We start from the raw sequence: 21,888 nt of genomic DNA on the forward strand, positions 1-21,888 counted from the left end.
TTGTTGACTAATTAGGCTCAAAACGTTTGTCTCGCAAAGTACAACCAAACTGTGCAATTAGTTTTTGATTTCGTCAATATTTAGTACTCCATGTATATACCGCAAGTTTGATGTGACGGAAAATTTTCTTTTTACATAGTATCAAAGTTTGTATTTTGGATAACTAAACACACCCTGAGCTCAGCTGCAGATAGGCCACTGACTGCACTAAAATTCAGATAACAGTGAACTGAACCGTAGTGGCGGTGCACCGAGTCCACGAGCGCCTATAAGCGGATAATAAAAGCGTCCCCCACCTTCAAGCTCCACACCTCGTCTTCCTCTCCTCCGCGCTCCCGTCCTCTCCACCTCTCGCTCCCACCTCCCACCGCCACCGCCACCACAGCCTCCCCCCTCGCCACGCGTTCCCTCCCCGTGCATGAAACCCTAACCCTAAACCCCACCTCACTCCCCGAGCCATCCCCTCCCCGCGGCGATGGCCAAGGCGCTGCTCTCCTCCTCGCTCCTCTCCGCGCTGCCCCGCGCCGCCGGGGGCGGCCGGAGCAGGCCGCTGCTGCTCCCGCCGCTCCGGCCGCGGCGCGCCGCCTCCGCGTGCGCGGTGAGGGCGGGCCTGCACGGGCTCGACTCCGTCGGCGGGCCCCACCTCCAGGCCGCGCTGGAGCGCGCCGAGGCGGCGCTCTACACGCTCGCCGACGCCACGGTCGCCGCGGTGGACGCCGCTGCGGGCGCGGGGGGCGACGCCGACCAGGCGGCTGCGGCGGTCCAGAAGAACGGCGGCTGGTTCGGCTTCATCTCCGAGGCCCTCGAGGTCGTGCTCAAGGTAATGATTGCCTAGTCAATGGACGGGCCCGCGGCTGCTGCCACTTACCAGATTCTTTCTGCGGAGAATTGAATCGCGCCCGAATTATGAGTTGTGGAAGTGGGACTTCCTGGAGAGTCGAGGGTGAGCACTGAGGGTGTGTACAGTGTACACTGCTAGTCTTGAGCTTCCATGCTCTTGTCTTTGTGAACTCGCCACAACATTGGTCAGTAGGCAGCAATGTTTGGTCCTTTTACCAATTGGTAGTGTTCATTAGGGCTTCTTAGAGATAGAAATGGGTGTTCAGGAAGCTTGTGCAGTTCTACATGGGTTTAGGGAGGCATTTTGCCTCCAAGGGTTTAAACTGGAAATGGTAGAGTTTCGGAGTTATATGGTGTCATACTCATAGTTCACTAGTTAGAATGCTAAGTTTCATAACACTGAAAGCATTGAAATGCTGATACTATCTGAGTCTCACCATACAGGTGCTCAAGGATGGTCTCTCTGCAGTCCATGTGCCATACGCCTACGGGTTTGCCATCATTCTGCTCACTATCATTGTTAAGGTGGTGACGTTGCCTCTAACCAAACAGCAGGTGAATGTTCCAAGATATTTGAATAAACCTGTCCCGTCTCTGGTTCCTGGTTATGGATTTGGTGGATTGATTGCTGTGCTTGTCATCTATTTTAGGTGGAATCAACTCTGGCAATGCAGAATTTACAGCCGCAGATTAAGGCAATCCAGCAGAGATATGCAGGCAACCAGGTTTGGATAGCTGTTGGCCATTTCAATCATCGATCATGCTCCTTACAAGCTTATTTTGGCCTTACCTTTTTTAAATTCTTTTCTTTTGTGTATTTTGATTTCCTGCTTCTATATAATTCTTATTAGGAAAGGATACAGCTAGAGACTGCTCGGTTATATAGGCAAGCTGGTGTCAACCCTTTAGCAGGTTGCTTGAATTTTTCCCTCCTAAACCATACTGACTATTTTATTTTGTGCTTGGTTTCTGAATAGGAATCCTTTCTTGTCATAGTTTTTTTCTTTCTGATATAGTCCTCTCTGCCTTGCAAAACCGTGCTTTTATGACAGCATCATCATGATATTATACTTTTTTTCTGACAGGATGTTTTCCAACATTGGCAACAATACCTGTATGGATTGGTCTTTACCAGGCACTTTCAAATGTAGCAAATGAGGTAAGTTTAGTCCAACTGCTTTAAGCTTGCTTGATTAAGGGTGGCTTTTTGGGCTGAGTGTCTTCTATGGCATGAAGGGGCTGTTCACAGAAGGATTTTTCTGGATTCCGTCACTGGGAGGTCCTACAACAATTGCAGCTCGGCAAAGTGGTTCTGGAATTTCGTGGCTCTTCCCATTTGTGGTATTGAAATTCATCTCATTAACATATAAATTTGTTGTTCAATTCCTGGTTCTGAAAAATAGTTTGATCTATTGCACTTGAGTGATCATACTAGCATGTTGCAACATTGTACTCAATTTAGATCATACTGATGTGTTGGAACAGTGGCATGTTTCTTTTCATAGTTAGATAGGAAGCACATTCGATGGCATTCAAACAAACAAAAGCTTTCCCATGTGACTAACAGTGTTATTAAGGTGTTGCTTAAGCGCCAAAGCACTGCACGCACGACGCCACAGCAGATGACTCGCCTTAGATCTGTGTGGCGTCCGCCTTACGGTTACAGACAAGGCGTCCAAAAAACGTCGGCATCCGAATCGTGCCAAATCGATTGTGGTGTGCGGCATTTGAGTGATCTGGGCGGGAAAAAAGTGAGATCCATGGAGAACGGCGGCAAAAATCAAGAGAGAGCGAGTGCGGGGGAGAAAGAGAACACGAGAGAGAGAGGGAGAGGGAGAGGGGGAGGGGGAGAGGGGGAGGGGGAGGGGGAGGGGGAGGGAGAGGGAGAGGGAGAGAGGCGGAGGGAAGGGGAGGGGGAGGGAGGGGGGGAGGGAGGGACACCTGTGCCGATGCATTCTGCCCCGCCGCCGGGAGATGTTGCCGCCCACCTGCTGCCGAGTGAGCGGGAGAGGAACAGGAAGCTGCAGCTCACCCGCGCCAACGCATTCCTCCCCGCCGCAGGGAGATGTTACCGCCCGCCTGCTGCCGAGCCGTGCGGCTGTGCCCTCTTCCCCCTCAAGAACGGCGGCAGCTGTCGATCTAAGAGCACTGAGCAGAGCAGTGCATCTGGAGAGGGGCGGAGGAAAGCAGAGCAGTGCATCCTGGCAGAAGCGGAATGGCACTGCAGGGATCGGGAGTTTGAGAGATGGAAAGCTTTCTAGATGAAGCCACGCCAGGAGGGGGAGGGGCACATGGGCTGCCTGATGGACTGGGCCAGCCCATTTCTTACTCCTATTTTATTTTCCTTTTTCCCTTCTTTTTTCTTCATCATCTACTGCTCTAACCTGCTATTTAAAGTTTTCCTTACATTCTTAAGGCGTCACCTTGCCTCACGCTTTAGTCGCTTAAGTGTAAGGCAGTAGTCAGTCGCCACGCCTCGCCTTACCGCCTTGATAACCATGGTGCATAATTTAAATTCCATTGCCTCTTTAGCACCATGGCTGAAATAGTTGGCCATGCAGCAATTTTATTATTATTGTATATCAGAGCCTGACTATACAAGGGTCTATAAGCTTTCATGATTGTGGTATGCAGATATGCTAAATGCCTAAAATATAGTTAACATCTCAACCAAATTATGCAGGATGGTCATCCTCCGCTAGGCTGGCATGACACGATATGCTACCTTGTATTGCCTGTGCTACTTGTTGCTTCTCAGTATGTCTCTATGGAGATCATGAAGCCACCTCAGGTGAATGCTTCCCTGTATATTCTTTCATTGGTTATAGTGGCAATTATACACTGCCATGGCTTAACTTGTGATCTATGGTCTGCCGCAGAGTGATGACCCATCACAGAAGAACACACTGCTCATTTTGAAATTTCTTCCATTTATGATTGGCTGGTTCTCTTTGTCAGTGCCATCAGGATTGTCTATTTATTGGTATGTGCATCAGTCTCTTTTATTGCTTCATACAAGATCATGAGTTCACAACCCCTTCCCTGCTCACTGAATTTTACAATCAAATTACCAATCAAATCCACGGTTATTTTGTATTGACTCCATGTTTTCCATTAGGCTTACAAACAATGTCCTCAGCACAGCCCAGCAAGTGTGGTTACGGAAAATGGGTGGAGCGAAGCCTGTAGTGAGTGAGGGAGGTAGTGGGATAATTACAGCAGGACGAGCAAAATGCTCTAATGCTCAACCAGCTGGAGAGAGGTGCCTTTGAACTTCATTTTGATGCTTAAACCTCTTCTGTCTTGGCTATAATTTTCACATACAATCTCACAAGCAGGTTTAGGCAGCTAAAAGAAGAAGAGAACAGGAGAAAACCCAGCAAAGCACTTGCTGCAGGAGATTCAAATGCATCGTCATCAACATATGACATGGAGGATGAAGAGTTAGATGATGAGACCACAGAAGAGGTACTCTTCACCCTTTTTTTCATTATTATAGTTGGGCGGTTGTGAGGCTAGTCATATTGAAAAACACTCCTTGTCCCTACAGCTCCTAAAAAAAATGTGAAATTCATCCTCTGTTACTCATGTAATCCTGACAGCAGGGAGGGCCTGTGGAGGAAGCATCGAGTACTGGCAGTGACAAGAAACTTCCAAGCTACTCAGGGAAGAAGGGCAAAAGATCGAAGAGGAAGCGCATGGTGCAGTAATCGTTACAGCCTAATTGGATGCAATTTTTGTCACAACTGGTAAGTGCTATTCCTCAGGTATTGTTCATGATAAATCTGTCACAAAGAACCAGGGTTGAACTTCTCTGTTCTGCAAAATTCATAGATGGTTCCTACTGTTCCTTTTTCAGTAAATTGAAATTTTCTTGAAACTCCTCTAAACAGAAAAGCAAAAACTTAACGGTCACTTCCAAATTATATAAAACTAACCAATAATTGAACTTTTTATTATTCTTCTTTTTGGAAGAAAGGGTACATAATAATAGTTTGCTATTGCAGGTTAATTCAGTTGACCAGTTAGGTGCCACAGTTGATCTCGGAGACAGTTTTGGTGGTCTGTTGGAGGCCTATATTTGAGGTGCAGACAGATAAACAATTTCCGGGGTCACAGGTATTTGCTGCTAAGCTATGCAATGAAAGTAGCTCAGTATATGACTATATGCTAGGCCTGAGGGTAATGGTCAGGAGAACAGGAGTCGGGTATATGCACAAGCAGAGAGACAGGAATCTGTAGAAGTAGATAAGATACTCTGGTGTATTCGTTACAAGTTGGGTTCCAAAATTGGGCAGAATCTGGATATCATTCATATGTGTTGTATTTGTTTTCCTCTTGTAACCTAATAAACCATTGTTTGGACTTTGGAGGGTATATTGCGCAAGCTGACAACCATCCAGTCATACAAATCAGTTTAATTCAACCTGTCAGAATTGTTTAGAAAATGAACTTGCGCAATACAGGCAGCAGTATGCATTTGGTTCTTTACAGTTATGATACCCTACTTTCTGTAGTGGGAGTGTTGTGTTGTGTCTGAGACAGCGAAGAGGCAGGCTTGGCTTGAGAGACCCCAGGGGTTGGTGTGCTCAACTGCAGCCGTCGCATCTGTTGCTCATAGGTGCAGAATAATCATAACCATTATTTCTACAGGATTTGCAAAAATAGTATAATGGTATGGCCACTTTAATCGGCGATGACGAAATTGTTGCGCAACCACGCACGCCCATCCGAGTTTGGAGTTCGGAGTTCCTCGTCTTTTGGCGATCAATTTTTGCTGCTAATTGTTATGCCATTTTTTTAAAAAAAAGTTTTCCTCAACAACTTGGTCCTAAGGTATTGTGTCGAATGAGGATGTCTGAATTCAACTTTGACACACGTTTGTACTTCTTTCATTCAAAGTTTGTTGCTAATACGTAACAACTTGGAGGAAATCTCGAACTTGAATTCGTACCCCAGGCATTCGCCTCCAGAGCGTTGAATGGTGTGTGTATCTCTGTACGTGTCATGCTCATAAGTCATAACATGGAGGTGACCATGTAGTTGCGAGCAGTAGCCATGAGCCCATGATGCATCTACACCGTTTTTTTTTTCTTTTCTTCGATTTGATCTCGCATCTAGACCGGTTCTGTGGCTCCATACAAAAGCTCCGACCAATGTACCTGCCCACTGTTCTCCCCTCTCCCGCCTCGATCGCTTCGGTTCGGTTACGCAGACAGTGACGCACGTCGAGCATGGAGGTGATTATGGTTGAACGGAAGCGGTTAATCCATCCTTTGCTTTTACTTTGACAATTTGCGTACAAAGTTAAATAAAAAAACGGAAAAATCGGAAACGGAACCGAATATGTGGGATCATGGGATGTTCCCATTTTTCACCCACAGAGGTGATCATGAGTCATTTTAATTTCTGCGAGGCTTGCTATCTTTCCAGACATGTGTTTTTGTAAATTTGTGTTGTGTTTGTTGCTGGTGATAAGTTACTCCTGTGACAGGACAGGATTGGGGAGGCTCCGTTCAACTCACCATTACCCTTTTTCTATACTTCCGTAAGGACAATGAGCAGGCAGCTGACGATCGCCGGCGACGGCGAGAGACGAGGCAACTGAAGCTATCATGCACGATGCATGGCTCCTCAACCTCAATGCTGAGCTGAGACAGAGACTGAGACCTCGAGAGGGAGACGGCGAGGCGTGCAAGAAAGATTAACGACGGTGCCGTGGTGTCTCGTCCCCGACACTGACCGCGGCAAAACCTTTTTTTTTTAACAGACGGGGGAGTCTCCTGGATACTCCTAAGAAAAAAGGTGAGGCGTCGTGCGGGAGCCGACGCTCGAACCGCGGGCGGGCAGCCTGAGCCCCTGCTCAGCTGACCTTCTCTGACCGCGGCAAAACTCGTCTCCTCCTTTCCGTCATAACGCGCGGCAATGACCGACGATGACGTCGTGCCATTGAGTTCAGCCGCCGCGCCTGAACGAACTACTCTTCGTCAGGTTGGGCACTTGTTTAAGTCGTTTTTAACATACAACAACTATGGCCCTGTTTAGTTTTCAAAAATTTTCAAGATTCTCCGTCACATCGAATCTTTGGACGCATGTATGAAGCATTAAATATAAATAAAAAATAAAACTAATTACACAGTTTAGACGAAATTCACGAGACGAATCTTTTAAGCCTAATTAGACTATGATTGGACACTAATTGCCAAATAATAACGAAAGTGCTACAGTACCATTTCCCAAAAAAAATCGCTAACTAAACACTACCTATATTCCCTTTCGTTGAATATAGAGCAACTTATTTATGTTGTTTTGCCCTCTTTAATTTTGCAATAATAATGTTTGCTGTTCAGCCGGTTCTAGGCAACTCTGCTCTGTTTCTTTCTCTCAAGTCTTTTTTTATTTGAGGGAAATCGGAGCTTCATTAATCATGATCAGGGTTACAATAACTGTTTATAATGTCCGTAAGACCAGATGGGGTTATAGGCCACTCCACCACCTGAGAGTTACGGGACACCAACCGAGCACATGCATGAGCTAAATTATTACAAGTTCTACTAAAGAAACATAGATTAAGGGAGTGTTTGGATCTGGTGACTAAATTTTAAGAGGTGTCACGTGAGGATGTGCAAGCTGTGCAATTAGTTTTGTATTTAGTCTATATTTAATACTCCATACAATCGATGGAACAGCAACTAAAGTTTAGGAGGAGAAACCAAACACCCCTTAAAACCATGGAAGCTCCGGCTAAGATCTTACATCTGTCCGATAAGAGGTTAAATCTCCGACTTCTGGTATGATCGATTGACCCACAGGTTGACAAGTACTTGGCAATCAGTTTCTAATTGAACACTCTGAATACACAGCTCTCGCACGAATTGCAGGCCAATGAACTCTCAAGTCTTTGCCAAGGAAATGAACTTGCGCACGACCATACGCTTTTCTACTATTTGGGTTGGGAGTATGACCTCGGATACCCACGGCAGATTACATGGACTGCGCCTCCAGGTGCAGCTCAGCCCACAAGACGAAGTCTTGCGGGGCACGACTCTGCTTGGCGCCTCCCGTAAGACACCGTGAAGATATCCTGAAGATACTACGAGATCTGTTAGCATACGTATGATCCCAAGATTCCTGTAATCTGTTATTACTTTCCGGTTATCTCTCAGATCTAACCGATCTGTAACCGTGCCCTCCGGACTATATAAGGCGGGCAGGGACCCCTTCCAAACTCATGTAATATCATACGATAGTTAATACAAACCAACAGACCACAGGAGTAGGGTATTACGTCATACTGACGGCCTGAACCTGTCTAACTCGTGTGTCTCTGTTGTCTTCTTGTTCTTGATTACACGCCTCTCTGCCGATCAATCTACCTTCGTGAGATACCCCTCGGAGAACTGCCGACGATATTCTGTCGATAGTTGGTGCGCCAGGTAGGGGTGTGCGTGCTGTTTCCTTGTCGAACAGATGGCTTTTTCTACAGGCTCTTCGTCCCTCCCACAGCCCGACCAGATCTTTACGGTCGGATTGATCTCATGGATCATCAACGCTGACGGAGTCGGAGAGCTCATCGAGTCGACACAGATCGATTCTGTACCGATCACCCCAACACCTGCGACTGTAGATCTGATCTCGAAACCGCCTCCGAGGTCGCCTTCATCGACAACTCGCCGTCTTCTTCCTCGCTACCAGAGGAGGCAAATCAACAATGACGATCTGATAGCATCCATCGATCAGGTTGGTCAGAAGCTCACCGATTGCCTCTCCATCGCCGAATTGGCTCTGGACACTCTGGTTCAGCGCCGACCACCCTCCGATCCAGATCTATCGGAGGCTGCTCGGGAAACTCCAAGGGTTACGGCCCTACCCTTTAGGTTCACCAACGCCGCCGCCGCTTACCAAGATGCCCTAAGAGGTAGATTCACCGACCAGGTTGGAGATGTCCATCCTCCCGCCGACCAGATCGTCGACCAGCCTTCGCCAGCCGTCAACATGCTGCATATCGGTCGATGCCCCGAAACATCCCTCCAAACCATCCTGGAGGAAAATCCGGACTCTAAGTCCCAAGGCTCTACGGAGACCGTCGTCGAAACCACCACTGAGCTACTTCCTCTCCCTCCTTTCCATGGCGACGCAATCTTCAACGTCAGAGTCGACAACCCCCCTTGGAACGGTGAAACCGAGGAGGAACGCGCCGCTCGCGAGAACCAAAACGTCAACCATGCGTAGCGCCGAGCAAACGAGGCTGCCCTTGCGAGGGTCGAGCAGCAGCTTGACTCACAAGGAAGGCCACTCCAGCGCAACCTCGACGATGAGTTGTCCGTGTTGATGGCCACGATGTCTACAAGACTCCAAGCGCCAATCTGGCAGTGGCCGCCAATGAGCTCGCCCGGCTCCCGTAGACACCAGAGGTCGCCAAGGTCGCCGCCATGCTTAAAGCGGCACACTTTAAAGCTCTAGTTTGGTTTTGGTTAATTGATAAAACTCTAAGTGCTAACCTAATTTATCAAGAATAATTATGAGATAGGTAGCACTACTCTAAGTGATGAAGCAATGGCAAAGATCATGACAATGGTGATGGCATGGTTATGGTCAAATGCTTAATCTTAGAAAAGAAGAAAGAGAAAAACAAAAGGCTCAAGGCAAAGGTATAAAATATAGGAGCCATTTTATTTTAGTGATCAAGACACTTAGTGAGTGTGATCACATTTAGAATAGATAGCCATACTATTAAGAGGAGTGAAACTCGTATCGAAATGCGGTTATCAAAGTGCTACTAGATGCTCTAATTCATTGCATATGTATTTAGGATCTAGTGGAGTGCTAACATCCTTGGAAATGTTTGTGAAAATACGCTAACACATGTGCACAAGGTGATACACTTGGTGGTTGGCACATTTGATCAAGGGTAGTGAAGTTTAGGTGCAAGAGTAAGAAACTCCACCGACGGAGTGTCCGCCCGTAGAGTGCGGACAGTTGAAAGCTCTAGTTTGGTTTTGGTGAATTGATGAAACCCTAAGTGCTAACCTAGTTTATCAAGTGATCATGACATAGGTAGCACACTTCAAGTAGAAGAAGCTAATGAAGATCATAGCATGACAATGGTGATGGCATGGCGATGATCAAGGGCTTAAACTTGAAATGAAGAAAGAGAAAAACAAAAAAGCTCAAGGCAAAGGTATAAACCATAGGAGCTATTTTGTTTTGGTGATCAAGACACTTAGAGAGTGTGATCACATTTAGGTTTGATAGCCGTACTATTAAGAGGGGTGAAACTCATATCGGAATGCGGTTATCAAAGTGCCACTAGATGCTCTAACTTATTGCATATGCATTTAGGATCTAGTGGAGTGCTAACACCCTTGATAACATTTGTGAAAATATGCTAACACATGTGCACAAGGTGTTTGCAGGGTTGAGATGGGTTTGGGTCCCTCTCTCCCTCCCGCCGAGCTTGCGAGGCGGGATTCGACGCTTTTGGAAAAATGAAATGCCTATTTTCTATTGCGCCGGATGCAAAATTTTTGGTGGTTGGCACAGTTGAGCAAGGGTGAAGAAGTTAGAGTTGAAATAGAGTTGGTTGAAATGATGCTGACGTCGGTCTACTGACCGGACGCTGGATCTGAATGCACCGGACGCTGGCAGGCTGCGTCCGGTCGCGCTGACGTACGGTGACACAGTAGCTGGAATGTGACCGGACGCTGGCTGCGTCCGATCGCATTCGACCGGACGCGTCCGGTCATGCTCGGGAGCTTACTGGAAACGACCGGACGCTGGGCCTTCAGCGTCCGGTCAGTTTTGATCGGAGCGTCCGGTCAGCTTCGTAGCCGTTGGAATCTGACGAACAGCGTTTGAAGGGGATGACACGTGGCGTCCATCGGACGACCGGACGCTGAGGGCCAGCGTCCGGTCAGTTTGACCGGAGCGTCCGGTCAGAGCGCGTTTTGCCCAGTGAAGGGGTATAACGGCTCTATTTGATGGGGGCTCTATTTATAGCCCCATGGCCGGCTCAAGGGCAGTCTCTTGCACATTTTTCATTGACATAGCAACCTTGTGAGCCTAGCCAAAGGACTCCCACTCATCTACATCATTGATTCATCATCATAGTGAGATTGGGAGTGATCCAAGTGCATTGCTTGAGTGATTGCATCTAGAGGCACTTAGTGATCGTGTTTCGCTGTAGATTTCGCTTGTTACTCTTGGTGGTTGCCGCCACCTAGACGGCTTGGAGCAGCGAGGATCGTCGAGCGGAGGTGGTGATTGTCTCCGGCTCCGATCGTGGTGATTATGAGGGGTTCTTGACCTTTCCCCGGCGGAGCGCCAAAAGGTACTCTAGTGGATTGCTCGTGGCTTGTGTGATCCTCATCTTGTGTTGGTTGTGCGGCACCCTATTGAGGGTTTGGCGTGTGAAGCCGATTAGCGCGTGAACCTCCAAGTGAGTGAATCGCCACAACGAGGACTAGCTTGCCGGCAAGCAAGTGAACCTCGGTAAAAAATCATTGTCTTCATCATTGATTCCGAGGTGATTGGTCATCATTGTTATTCATCTTCGTGATTGATTGGTTCATTCATCTACACGGCGGTATAACCCTCTTGATCACTCTCTTTACTTTACCGCAAACTAGTTGACAAGCTCTTTAGTGTAGCTAGTTGTGAGAGCTTGCATGCTTGGTTGGTGTGGCTCTTTAGTTAGCCTTTGAGAGCACACTAACATAGGGTAATGTCATTACTCTTGTGTGAATTGACACTATCTAAACTAGAATTGTGGTAGGTGGCTTGCATTTTGAGTAGGCTAGCGCAACACTCGCTTCGCCTCATAATTGTCTAACCATTTGGTTAAGTGGTATTGTAGAAATTTTTATTAGGCTATTCACCCCCCTCTAGCCATTAGGACCTTTCAACAGTCCGACGGTGCCACCGGCGCTCTAGACAGAAAAATTGGAGGTCACTGTGAGTGACCGGACGCTGGCCTTGGTTGGACCGGAGCGTCCGGTCAGTGGCAGCAGAGGGCGCGTGTTTTGGTCTTCGACTGGACGCTGGCGCTAAAAGCGACTGGACGCTGGCAGGGTGCGTCCGGTCAGTGCTGACGTACGCTGACGTAGGGCATACAGAAGAGAAGTTGAGTGACCGGACGCTGGGTGAGTCCGGTCGAGCATGACCGGACGCGTCCAGTCGTGAAATCTCACGTTTGGAACCTTACTGGAAACGACCGGACGCTGAGATTCAGCGTCCGATCACTTTGTAACTGACGCGTCCGGTCATGTCATGACCGTTGAGTTCAGACGACTCCTGTTGAACGCAGGATGACACGTGGCTTACATCGGTTGACTGGACGCTGGGTCTAGAGTCCGGTCAGTCTGACTGGAGCGTCCGGTCAGCCCGCAGTGTGCCTAGTAAAGGGGTACAACGGCTCTATTTCATGGGGGCTTCTATTTAAGCCCTATGGCTGGCTCAAGCTCACTCTCTTGCACATTTTTATTAACATAGCAACCTTGTGAGCTTAGCCAATGTCCTCCCACTCATCTCTATCATTGATTTATCATCTTTGTGACATTGGGAGAGAATCCAAGTGCATTGCTTGAGTGATTGCATCTAGAGGCACTTGGTATTCGTGTTGCGCTGTGTATTTTATTTGTTACTCTTGGTGGTTGCCACCATCTAGACGGCTCGGTGTAGTGGTGGAGGATCGGTATGAGCTGGTGATTGTTCATGGCCATCTCCGGTGATTGTGAGGGGAGTTGTACTTTCCTCGGCGGAGCGCCAAAAGTTAACTCTAGTAAATTGCTCGTGTCATTGAGTTACCTCACTTGTGGGTCGGTTCTTGCGGTGTCCTATTGTGTGGACAAGGTTTGTAAAACACCTTTTAGCCGCAGAACCACCAAGTGTTGGTCGATACAACGGGGACGTAGCGTGTTGGCAAGCACGTGAACCTCGGGAGAAAATCGATTGTCTCTTGTCTTTGGCATTCTCCCGGTGATTGGCTATATATTCATCTTGTGATTGGTTCATCCCCTACACGTCGATATAATCACCCTACTCACTTATTTACATTCTTGCAAACTAGTTGATACAAGCTTTTTAGTGTAATTAGAATTGAGAGCTTGCTTTATTATTTTCATTCATCTAGTTGAGCTCTTTAGAGTAGCAAGATTGAGAGCTCTTAGTGAGTATTTACATAGCAAGTTTGTGTGCCTAAGTAATCATTGCAACTAAAATTATTGGATAGGTGGCTTGCAACCCTTATAGAGCTAGAGCAAGTTTGCATTACGCTATTTGTCATACTAATCAAATTGCTCTAGCTGATTTGTAGATTTTTAAATAGGCTATTCACCCCCCTCTAGCCATATTAGGACCTTTCAGCACTGTCAGGTCAATGAGATCCGCCTGGATCAGAGACCTTCATGCTCCACAACCTCGATTCGCCGATCAGTCGCGCAAAGATCTGATCGCTGCCCAAGTCGCTTCACCGACCAGCACCACGATGACAGGCAACCCCTCTAGGGCGGAGCTAGGGGCAACCGCATCGAACATCACCGCCAACACGACCAGGAGGTCGACCAGGACGTCCAAGTGCACCTCAACAATCTTCGAGATGCACGACGACGTATCGACAAACGCCGCTTCGGTTGCCATGAAGAAGTACGTCGCCGTCAAGAGTACGAGCAAGAGTACGGTAACCCGAGCTTAGCTCTCGAGCCACTCAACGCCGGCAACACTGCAGACGATGGCGCCGACAACCTCGAAGGGCCCCCAGCATTCACGAAGGCGCTCCAAACACTTCAAGTGGCCCCGTGGTTTTAAAATCACTGAGGTCGAGCCCTACGAAGGAAGGATGAACCCAACACAGTGGCTACAGGCTTATGTCATTACCGTCCGCGCCGCCGGAGGAGACACCAGTGTCATGGCGAACTATCTTCCCGTCAGCTCACGCCAACCACCATGAACTAGTTCACAAGCCTTGCTCCGGACTCCATCGAATCCTGGGAAGAGCTGAAAAAGTATTCACCGACAATTATATGGCTACGTGTACTCGGCCGGGCACCAAGCATGATCTCAACCGCATCAACCAGAAGCCATCCGAGCTCCTCCGTAGCTATATCAGACGCTTTTTTGAGATGAGAAATTCTATTCCCAACATCACGGAAGCTGAGGTCATCACCGCCTTCATCCGAGGACTCCATCACCGCGAGCTTCGCTCCAAGTTCAATCGCAAGCCGCCGACAGGGATTGGCGAGATGATCACGACCGCTAACCAGTACGCCGACGCCGAGGAAGCCAATGTGCGCTTCAACGAGGATGCGGGCACTCATCGCCCAACACACCACTACGACGACCGCCCTGACGACCGACGTCACAACGACCGCCGCTACGACGACCGTAGTTACCATCGTGACAGCAGCCATGATCGACCAAAAGGACCAAAGTCTGGTCAAAATCGCCACCGCCGGCCAGACCACATCGTCGCCGCCGTTAATGAACCTCGTGCCAAGCGCAACTACGACGAGCAGTACAAGAAGATCCTCGACGGCCCGTGCCCTCTCCACAAGAACGCCAAGCATAAGATGAAGGACTGCCTCGGCTTGGCTAAGGAGTCCAGGACAAGAAGCTGGACGCCGACACCAACGACAGAGCCGGAGGCCGCCGACCACCTGGGAGCAATAACAATGCCTTCCAGGATCACGATAAGGTGGTCGCCACCATCTTCGGGGCCTCGCCTCCACCGAGAGCAGAAGAGAACGGAAGCTCGCCGCCCGCGCGGGTGCTCGCCGTCACTACGGAAGACGCCGCCGCCAACCCCAGCTATCGCCCAAGGTCCGAGGTTCCCATCACCTTCAGTAGAGTCGACCAGTGGACGGATATCCCCTACACTGGGCGTTTTCCCCTCGTCCTCGACGCGACCGTCCAGAAAGTGATTTTCAGAAAAGTGCTCGTCGACGGTGGGAGCGCTCTGAATCTCCTCTTCGCCGGAGCCCTAAAGTAGTTGGGCCTTGGTATAACAGATCTCACACCCTCAGACTCCTTCTGGGGTGTGGTACCTGGCAGGGCATCCAAACCGCTTGGAGAGAAAAACGGGTAAGTACCATGTTCGTTTGGCTGATAAGCCATGGCTGTAAGTATTGTTGACTGATTTATTGTGAGAGAAAAATATTGTTCATTGACTGAAAAAGTACGACTTATAAGCCAAGCGATCAGGGTGAAGATCATTCATACCGCATCAGTGGGTCATCACATCACAATCGATCCTGAATCGCGAAAAAATAAATCAGAATCCATCCTGTGGAACGATGTAAAGAGACATGTATGTATTTAAGTATCCAGCAACTTGTGGGTTAGCGAAATAAACAACGCAGCAGCTGCACGCCTGCACCTGTTCTTCAACAATATACTAGAAGTCTAGAACTGGTAAGAGCACAAGCAAAAGTTGCTTCTTCCATTAACTAACCCTCTTCGTCAGCAACATTTGCTTACTACTTGGCTATAAACAAAGCGCCAGCTTTAGGCATTTGAGAGCTAGAGCCAAGAGGGCAAGAGAGGGGGCAAAAAAAATCGGCGCCAACAGTTAGACGTCCCATTGGCCAGATGGCACTGTCCATATAATTGCAGCTTCCTCCGCCAATCACAAGGGACCGATCGAGCTCTCGCCATCCAAGAATCCCCCTCCTCTCCTCTCCTCTCCTCTCGCGTCCTGTCCTGTCCAAGGATCCGGGCGAGAATCTCCGGGGCGGCGGGCGGCGGGGCGCGCGAGCAGCCATGGCCGCGAACGGAGAGGATCTCCGGGGCCGGCTCCTCGGAGTCCGAGACGACGGAGGAACAGTCTGGTGGGACCGGGACGGCGACCCTCCGCGAGGCCGCCGGAGCATTCGCCCGTGGACGGCGCTGGCCATCGCCGCGGCGCTCCTCGCCCTGGCGGGCGTCGTGCTGTTCCTGAGCTCCGGTAGCGACAGGGCCGCCCGTCGTCCCGGTCCCGGCGTCCCCCGTGGCCCCGCGGGCGCCACGCGGCGGAGCCGGAGCTCGCCGCACGAGGTGGAGTCCGGCGTGGGCGCGGCGGCCGCGGACGACGCGCGGTGCTCGGAGGTGGGCGCCGCGGCGCTGCGCGCGGGCGGCCACGCGGTGGACGCCGCCGTGGCCGCCGCGCTCTGCCTCGGGGTCGTGCACCCCATGTCCAGCGGCCTCGGCGGGGGCGCCTTCGTCGTCGTCAGGGACGCCGCCTCCGGCGACGCCGTCGCCTTCGACGCCCGGGAGACCGCGCCGGCCGCCGCCACGACGGTACGTACTACGTGCGTGCGCTCCGCGCATTGCCTCTCTGTTCTGCTCGTCATTCACTCCTAGTTGGAACCAAGAGCAGGAGGAGAGGACACTGTGCCCTTCGTCCCGTACAGGTCCATGACATGTGGGGCCGCATGATACCTGGCCAGCACCAGTTGGGCGCCTGGGCCCCAAGTGTGTAGGGTTGTCCGCCTGTCGCTGTCTGGTGGGCCAGGTACGCTTACGGTACACACACTGAAGCCGATATTACCAGCCCCAGGCCACAAATTCCGCTGCATTTCGTTTTTGAATTTTTTTTTGGGGAAAGATTTCGTTTTTGATGAGAGGACAGATTCCGCTGCAATTGCCATTGCAAAGACACGCAACCTTAACATTTGCTAGTTTTTCATCTTATAAAGTTGACAAAGGCCCTGTTTGGCTTACCTATAATTGGCTTGTTTTTTTCATCGGAACAGTATTTTTTTCTCACAACGATTTAACTGGAACAGTGTTTTTCAGCCAAGATTCAGCCAGTCGAACATGCCAAAAATCATCACGTGCGTTTGACCACGATGTCACATGCAAACTGCAAGAAAGTTTTTGAATAGGGATGTTTCGTACACCTATCCTCAACTAAACGGCTCCAACAACTCAAAGGATCTTTAGGTGGTGTTTAAATTTACATGCTAAAGTTTAGAAGTATCACATCGGTATTAGCACATGTTTACCATAGCTTTACTGTAGCACCACGTTATCAAATTATAGATTAATTAAATTTAAAAAATTCATCTAAAAAAATAATCGTAATCTATACAATTAAATATTTTTTTAGTTTATATTTAATGCTCAATACATATATCAAACTTTTCATGCGACACTGAACGCTCGGTGGCCTACTCGGCTTTACAGTTCTTACTGTACTTGCTCAGATTTTAAAAAACGAAACAGATCTGGCATCGATTTCAATCTACCTTTTGTTATTAGCCACGCGGTCCAGGCACGGCAAAGATCTGAGCAGCACAGCCTCAAAGAGCGTGATCGGCTGGGGCGGGCTGGGCTGGTTGGCCAATCCTCTTACATGGATACTATTTATATAAATCAATCAGTAGTACTTTTTCTCACGTAAACGAACCAACAACGATACGAACCAATCAACCGAACAGGCAAAAACAATCCCATCAAAATGGTAGCCACGAGTACACGAGGGCTCGGAGAACGCGTGGTGCTTTTCTTTATTATTAGTGGAATGCTTCAACATTACACGTGCTAGTTTTTTATTTGCTATCTACAATCTGATCCAGAACTTGAGAGATCAGAGAGCGGCTGGTATGGTAACCCATCTTGTGTTCGGCTGGTAGATAATACCACCGTAGTTCGATTGATTTTGAACGATTCAATGATATTCTGTCAGAGAATAAGCTAAAAACAATCCAATACCATATCAGCCGAGCACGCCTGGCTGGTAGGTAATACCACTGTAGGTCAGTTGTTTCTCTGCCTGCCATCGTATTGTCGGACGGCCTCAGATTAGCTGCTACCACCAACCATCAATTACATGTGCTACTTTTTTCCTGTACATTTTGGAATGTGTTTTTTTTGGCTGTCGCACTGTAGAAAAAGCAATGCGTTTTTAATTTGTTCTAGACGAATTTCGGCTCTTTAATCACAGATTAAAAATAACTAAACGTTCAAAGTAAAACAATAATTACCGCCTTCAGTAATCTCCAGCAGTCTGGAAACGTGCACAGAATGTTTCCCCGCCCAAAGAGAAAATCTTGAACGAACTAAAAGAGCATGTTCTTACTGTGGCTCCGTTTTAAAATTTTGGAAATTCAAATTTTAAAATTTGCAAACAATCTCGAACGTCGACTTGGTCTATATAAAAGTTGTAGTTATCCATGTGATCTGTAACTTTGTAGATGGTAAATCACATTGATAACTGCAACTTTTGTATAGACTATGTCAACATTCGAGGTCGTTCAAAAAATTTAAACTGTAAAATTTTAAATGTAAGAAAGTTAAAAGAATTTTTGGTAAATAATTTCAAATAAAAATCTTATCAGTTATAAAGTTACAGATTGCATTGAGTTCTATAAGTTTTATATAAAGTTTGTATTTATCTGACTTCGTTCACAAAAGTTGTGAATCTCTTGGGGACAGCTACTAATGTCGGGTGCTTGCAAATATACCTGAGCAAAATGAGCCTGGCCTGACCCGGCCTACGGGCCTGACTTGAGCCCGATGGGTTTTAGCCTGCCCATGAACCTTACTAGATAGGGCCTGAGCAGAGATCCCGCTACCTAGAAAATTTTTTCTTCGCACCGAACCCAGACCAAAATACTTTTTTTTTTTTGCTATTTTGCACTATAAAATATGCAGGGACCCAACCTACCCAGTGGGACGGTCACCCACCATGTCACATACATTTGCAAGAAATAATTAGATAAGAATACAACTCAGATTTATTTTCCTATGAAATTGAACTGATTCTTACGAAATTCCAGTAAAATTCTTGTGCTGTAAACATGCCCTCCTAGGATCTTCAGTGACCTACTCGGCTTTACAGTTCAGATCGTACTCCCTCAAATTTTTAAAACGAAAGCAGAGTCGCCCCAAGATCGCATCGATTGCAATTTGTCTTTTGTTATTTTTTCTGTAGCCACATGGTTCAGGCACGCCCAAGATCTGAACAGCACAGCCTCAAACAAAATCCCATCAAAATGGCAGGTAGCAGTGGCACGAGGGATCGGAGAAAGCGTAGCATTTTTTTTATTAGTGGTCTGTTTTAAATTTGGCTTCAGATGAATTTTACTTCTTTAATTACAGGTTAAAAATAACTTAACGTCCAAAACAAAACAACAATTACCGCCTTTAGTAAGTTCCTGCAGTCTCGAAATGTGCACATAATGTTTTCCCGCCAAAAAGAGAAATTTGAACAAAGTAAAACAACATCTTCTTAAGGGCATTTGGCTCATAAACTTTAGTCGTTGTCCCATTGAATGTTTAACACATGCATGGAATTTTAAATATAGATTATTTACGAAACTAAATTCACATATTAAGACTATTTTGCGAGACGAATCTTTTAAGCCTAATTAGTTTATGATTTGACAATATGTTGCTACAGTAAACATATGCTAATGGCGGGTTAGTTCGACTTAATAAATTCGTCTCGCGGATTACTGACGGATTCTATAATTTGTTTTTTTATTAGTCTCTGAATACTCCATGGAACACCCTTATATGACACTTCCTAGATTTCAGTCACCGGATCCAGACACCTGTTACTGCAGCTTTGGTTTTGTGCAAACACCAGGACATGTACGCCGCGGACCCGACGACAAAGTACAGGGGCGCGCTCGCCATGGGCGTCCCGGGCGAGCTCGCTGGCCTCCACGCCACGTGGACGCGGTACGGGCGGCTGCCGTGGCGGGACCTCGTGGCGCCGGCGATCCGCCTGGCCCGGGAGGGCTACGAGGTGGTCGCGTACGTGGCCCGCGCGCTCAGGGAGAGCGAGGACGCCGTGCTCGCGGACCCCGGCCTGCGCGCCGTGTTCGCGCCGGCAGGGAAGGTGCTGGCGGCCGGGGAGACGTGCCGCAACCCGGCGCTCGCGGCCACGCTGGAGCGCGTGGCGGAGGAGGGCGCCGCGGCGCTCTACCACGGCGCCGTCGGGGAGGACTTGGTCCGCGACGTCAGGGCGGCCGGCGGGATCCTGACGGTGGACGACCTCAGAGGGTACGAGGGGGAGGTGAGCGAAGCCATGCGCGCCGACGCCATGGGGTACACCTTCCTCGGCATGCCGCCGCCGTCCAGCGGCACCGTCGGGATGGCGCTGGTCAGTGCTTGCTCCTGCTGCAACGATTCGATCGATTCAAATGCGAGAAGCGACGTGCATTTATTTTTTTTTCTTGGTTCATTCGTATGATCGATGCAGATTCTGAACATCTTGCGAGGGTACAAATCGCTCGAGTTCTTGAAGGGGTTCCTTGGCATCCACCGGATCATCGAATCCATCAAGCACATGCTAGCCATCCGGATGGACCTCGGCGACCCCGACTTCGTGAACGTGACCGGCGACGTCGCCGCGATGCTGTCGAGGCCATTCGCCGACAAAGTCCGGCAAAGGATCGTGGACAACACGACGTTCCCTCCCGGCTACTACTTCCCCAAGTATGCCTACCTAATTACATTGCTTCCGTCAATTGCAACGGTCATTAGAGAGATTAATGAACTCTGTAGTGGTTTGCGGCACTGGCATCAGATGGAGGCAGCTGGATGACCACGGCACCAGCCACCTGTGCGTGGTGGACGGCGACCGGAACGCGGTGGCGATGACGACGACCGTGAACGACTACTTCGGCGCCAAGGTGCTGTCGCCGTCGACGGGCATCGTGCTGAACAACGAGATGGACGACTTCTCCGTCCCCGCGAAGTGGACGCCGGACCACCTCCCGCCCGCGCCGGCCAACTTCATAGCGCCCGGGAAACGGCCGCTGTCCTCCATGACGCCGCTGATCATACTCAAGGTACAATTCGCGTGCCGCCGTCTGGCTTGCATCGCATGAGTCCGTCGTCGTTCTGACGGCACGAGCACGTCTCGCTTCATATACTGAAATGAAAGCCGTGGACCTGTCCGCAGAACGGCCAGCTCGCCGGCGTCCTCGGAGGCAGCGGGGGCACGAACATCATCGCCACGGTGACCCAGGTGTTCCTGAACCACTTCGTCGTCGGCATGGACCCTCTGGCCGCCGTGCAGCAGCCCAGGGTGTACCACAAGGTATCAATCAAACACAGTCAGGACGGCCATGGCAAGGCCCTGCTTCGCTCGACGAGTGAACAATGTGCTGTTCCTTTTTCCTGCAGCTGATCCCGAACGTGGTGACGTACGAGAACCTGACGGTGCCCGACGGCGAGGTGATCGCGCTGAGCGGCGCGGCGAGGGCGTTCCTGGAGGAGAGGGGGCACTGGCTGAGGAGCACGGAATCGGGCGCCGTATGCCAGTTCATCGTGCACGAGCTGGCGGAGCCGCCGGCCGCGCCGGGCCACGGCGTCTTCCGCGGGAGGCTCACCGCCGTGAGCGACCCCAGGAAGGGCGGCAGCCCTGCGGGGTTGTGATGGGGGCTGGTGCGCGTAGGCTAGCTGCACCTTCCATGCATGTGTATAGATCGTGTCATAGACATCATGCATTGTTATTGTCCATTCACACGGACTCACGGAGAATAGAGAAAGATGACATATTTTTTGTCTCTTTGGTTCATTTATATAGCACAGATGGGAATCCATCAAACTGCTTTTGTGTGAATAAAACTTTTGATGATTTTTCTCAAGCTCGATCGACTTAATTTAAACTTTCATCCATCTTGATCCCCCTGCACCCGCCTCCCAATCCCAAAGAAAAAACTGTTTTCTTCTGCTCTTGTTCTGATTTTGAATGTGATTATAGGATAATTTTAAATGGGCCAATCAATGAAGTCCGGCACACGAATCAGCCTGTCCCATCAGCAGCACAGGCCGGGAAACACACGTCTGGGTCTGGGCCTTACGGATTCATGGGCAGTCCAAAGTGCAGAGGCGCCGCGGCGGATCGCCGGCGAGCGGCTAGTCTTTCTCACGAATGCGCCAAAAGTAAATCGAAATTTCATCTGCTTGTTACGAGATTTTTTGTATGCATGCGCTTCTGTATGCGTGGTTCAATTTGTGAAAGAATTGCTAAATTCTACGCATTGCATTTTCAGTTACAGACTTGAATTCTTACAAACGCAAATTTGAAAAAAATAAATACTACCTCCGTTTCCGTTT

At 49.1% G+C, this 21,888-nt stretch overlaps 2 protein-coding genes across 3 annotated transcripts; both read left to right on the forward strand.

Moving 5' to 3' along the window:
• The first annotated feature begins 317 nt into the window (after positions 1-317).
• Positions 318-5,326, forward strand: LOC136451627 (inner membrane protein ALBINO3, chloroplastic-like). 2 transcript variants are annotated; one of them, XM_066452319.1, is made up of 12 exons: positions 318-820; positions 1,285-1,395; positions 1,491-1,565; positions 1,692-1,752; positions 1,926-1,999; positions 2,077-2,181; positions 3,524-3,631; positions 3,720-3,823; positions 3,959-4,102; positions 4,179-4,308; positions 4,443-4,589; positions 4,848-5,326. In XM_066452319.1, the coding sequence occupies exons 1-11, from the start codon at positions 476-478 to the stop codon at positions 4,548-4,550; spliced, it is 1,365 nt and encodes a 454-aa protein (XP_066308416.1). In that variant the 5' UTR covers positions 318-475; the 3' UTR covers positions 4,551-4,589; positions 4,848-5,326. The 2 variants fall into 2 exon arrangements, with proteins under 2 accessions (XP_066308416.1, XP_066308417.1); XM_066452320.1 differs by having other exon boundaries at positions 4,446-4,589.
• A 9,891-nt stretch (positions 5,327-15,217) lies between these two features.
• LOC136449587 (glutathione hydrolase 3-like) lies at positions 15,218-21,412 on the forward strand. The gene is made up of 6 exons (XM_066449645.1): positions 15,218-16,110; positions 19,406-19,924; positions 20,024-20,259; positions 20,351-20,615; positions 20,729-20,866; positions 20,953-21,412. Exons 1-6 carry the CDS (start codon positions 15,595-15,597, stop codon positions 21,202-21,204), a joined length of 1,926 nt encoding a protein of 641 aa, XP_066305742.1. The 5' UTR covers positions 15,218-15,594; the 3' UTR covers positions 21,205-21,412.
• Positions 21,413-21,888: the final 476 nt, after the last annotated feature.

The sequence above is a fragment of the Miscanthus floridulus genome, chromosome 5 (genome assembly GCF_019320115.1).
Source record: "Miscanthus floridulus cultivar M001 chromosome 5, ASM1932011v1, whole genome shotgun sequence".
Classification (NCBI taxonomy): domain Eukaryota; kingdom Viridiplantae; phylum Streptophyta; class Magnoliopsida; order Poales; family Poaceae; genus Miscanthus; species Miscanthus floridulus.

Bases quoted from the DNA above. Each gene is read 5' to 3' on its own strand.
- LOC136451627 (XM_066452319.1), top strand. From the start codon at position 476: ATGGCCAAGGCGCTGCTCTCCTCCTCGCTCCTCTCCGCGCTGCCCCGC. The intron at 1,396-1,490 runs GTGAATGTTCCA...CATCTATTTTAG, and splicing joins TGCCTCTAACCAAACAGCAG to GTGGAATCAACTCTGGCAAT. The intron at 1,566-1,691 runs GTTTGGATAGCT...AATTCTTATTAG, and splicing joins AGAGATATGCAGGCAACCAG to GAAAGGATACAGCTAGAGAC.
- LOC136449587 (XM_066449645.1), top strand. From the start codon at position 15,595: ATGGCCGCGAACGGAGAGGATCTCCGGGGCCGGCTCCTCGGAGTCCGA. The intron at 16,111-19,405 runs GTACGTACTACG...TGCAAACACCAG, and splicing joins CGCCGGCCGCCGCCACGACG to GACATGTACGCCGCGGACCC. The intron at 20,867-20,952 runs GTATCAATCAAA...TTTTTCCTGCAG, and splicing joins AGCCCAGGGTGTACCACAAG to CTGATCCCGAACGTGGTGAC.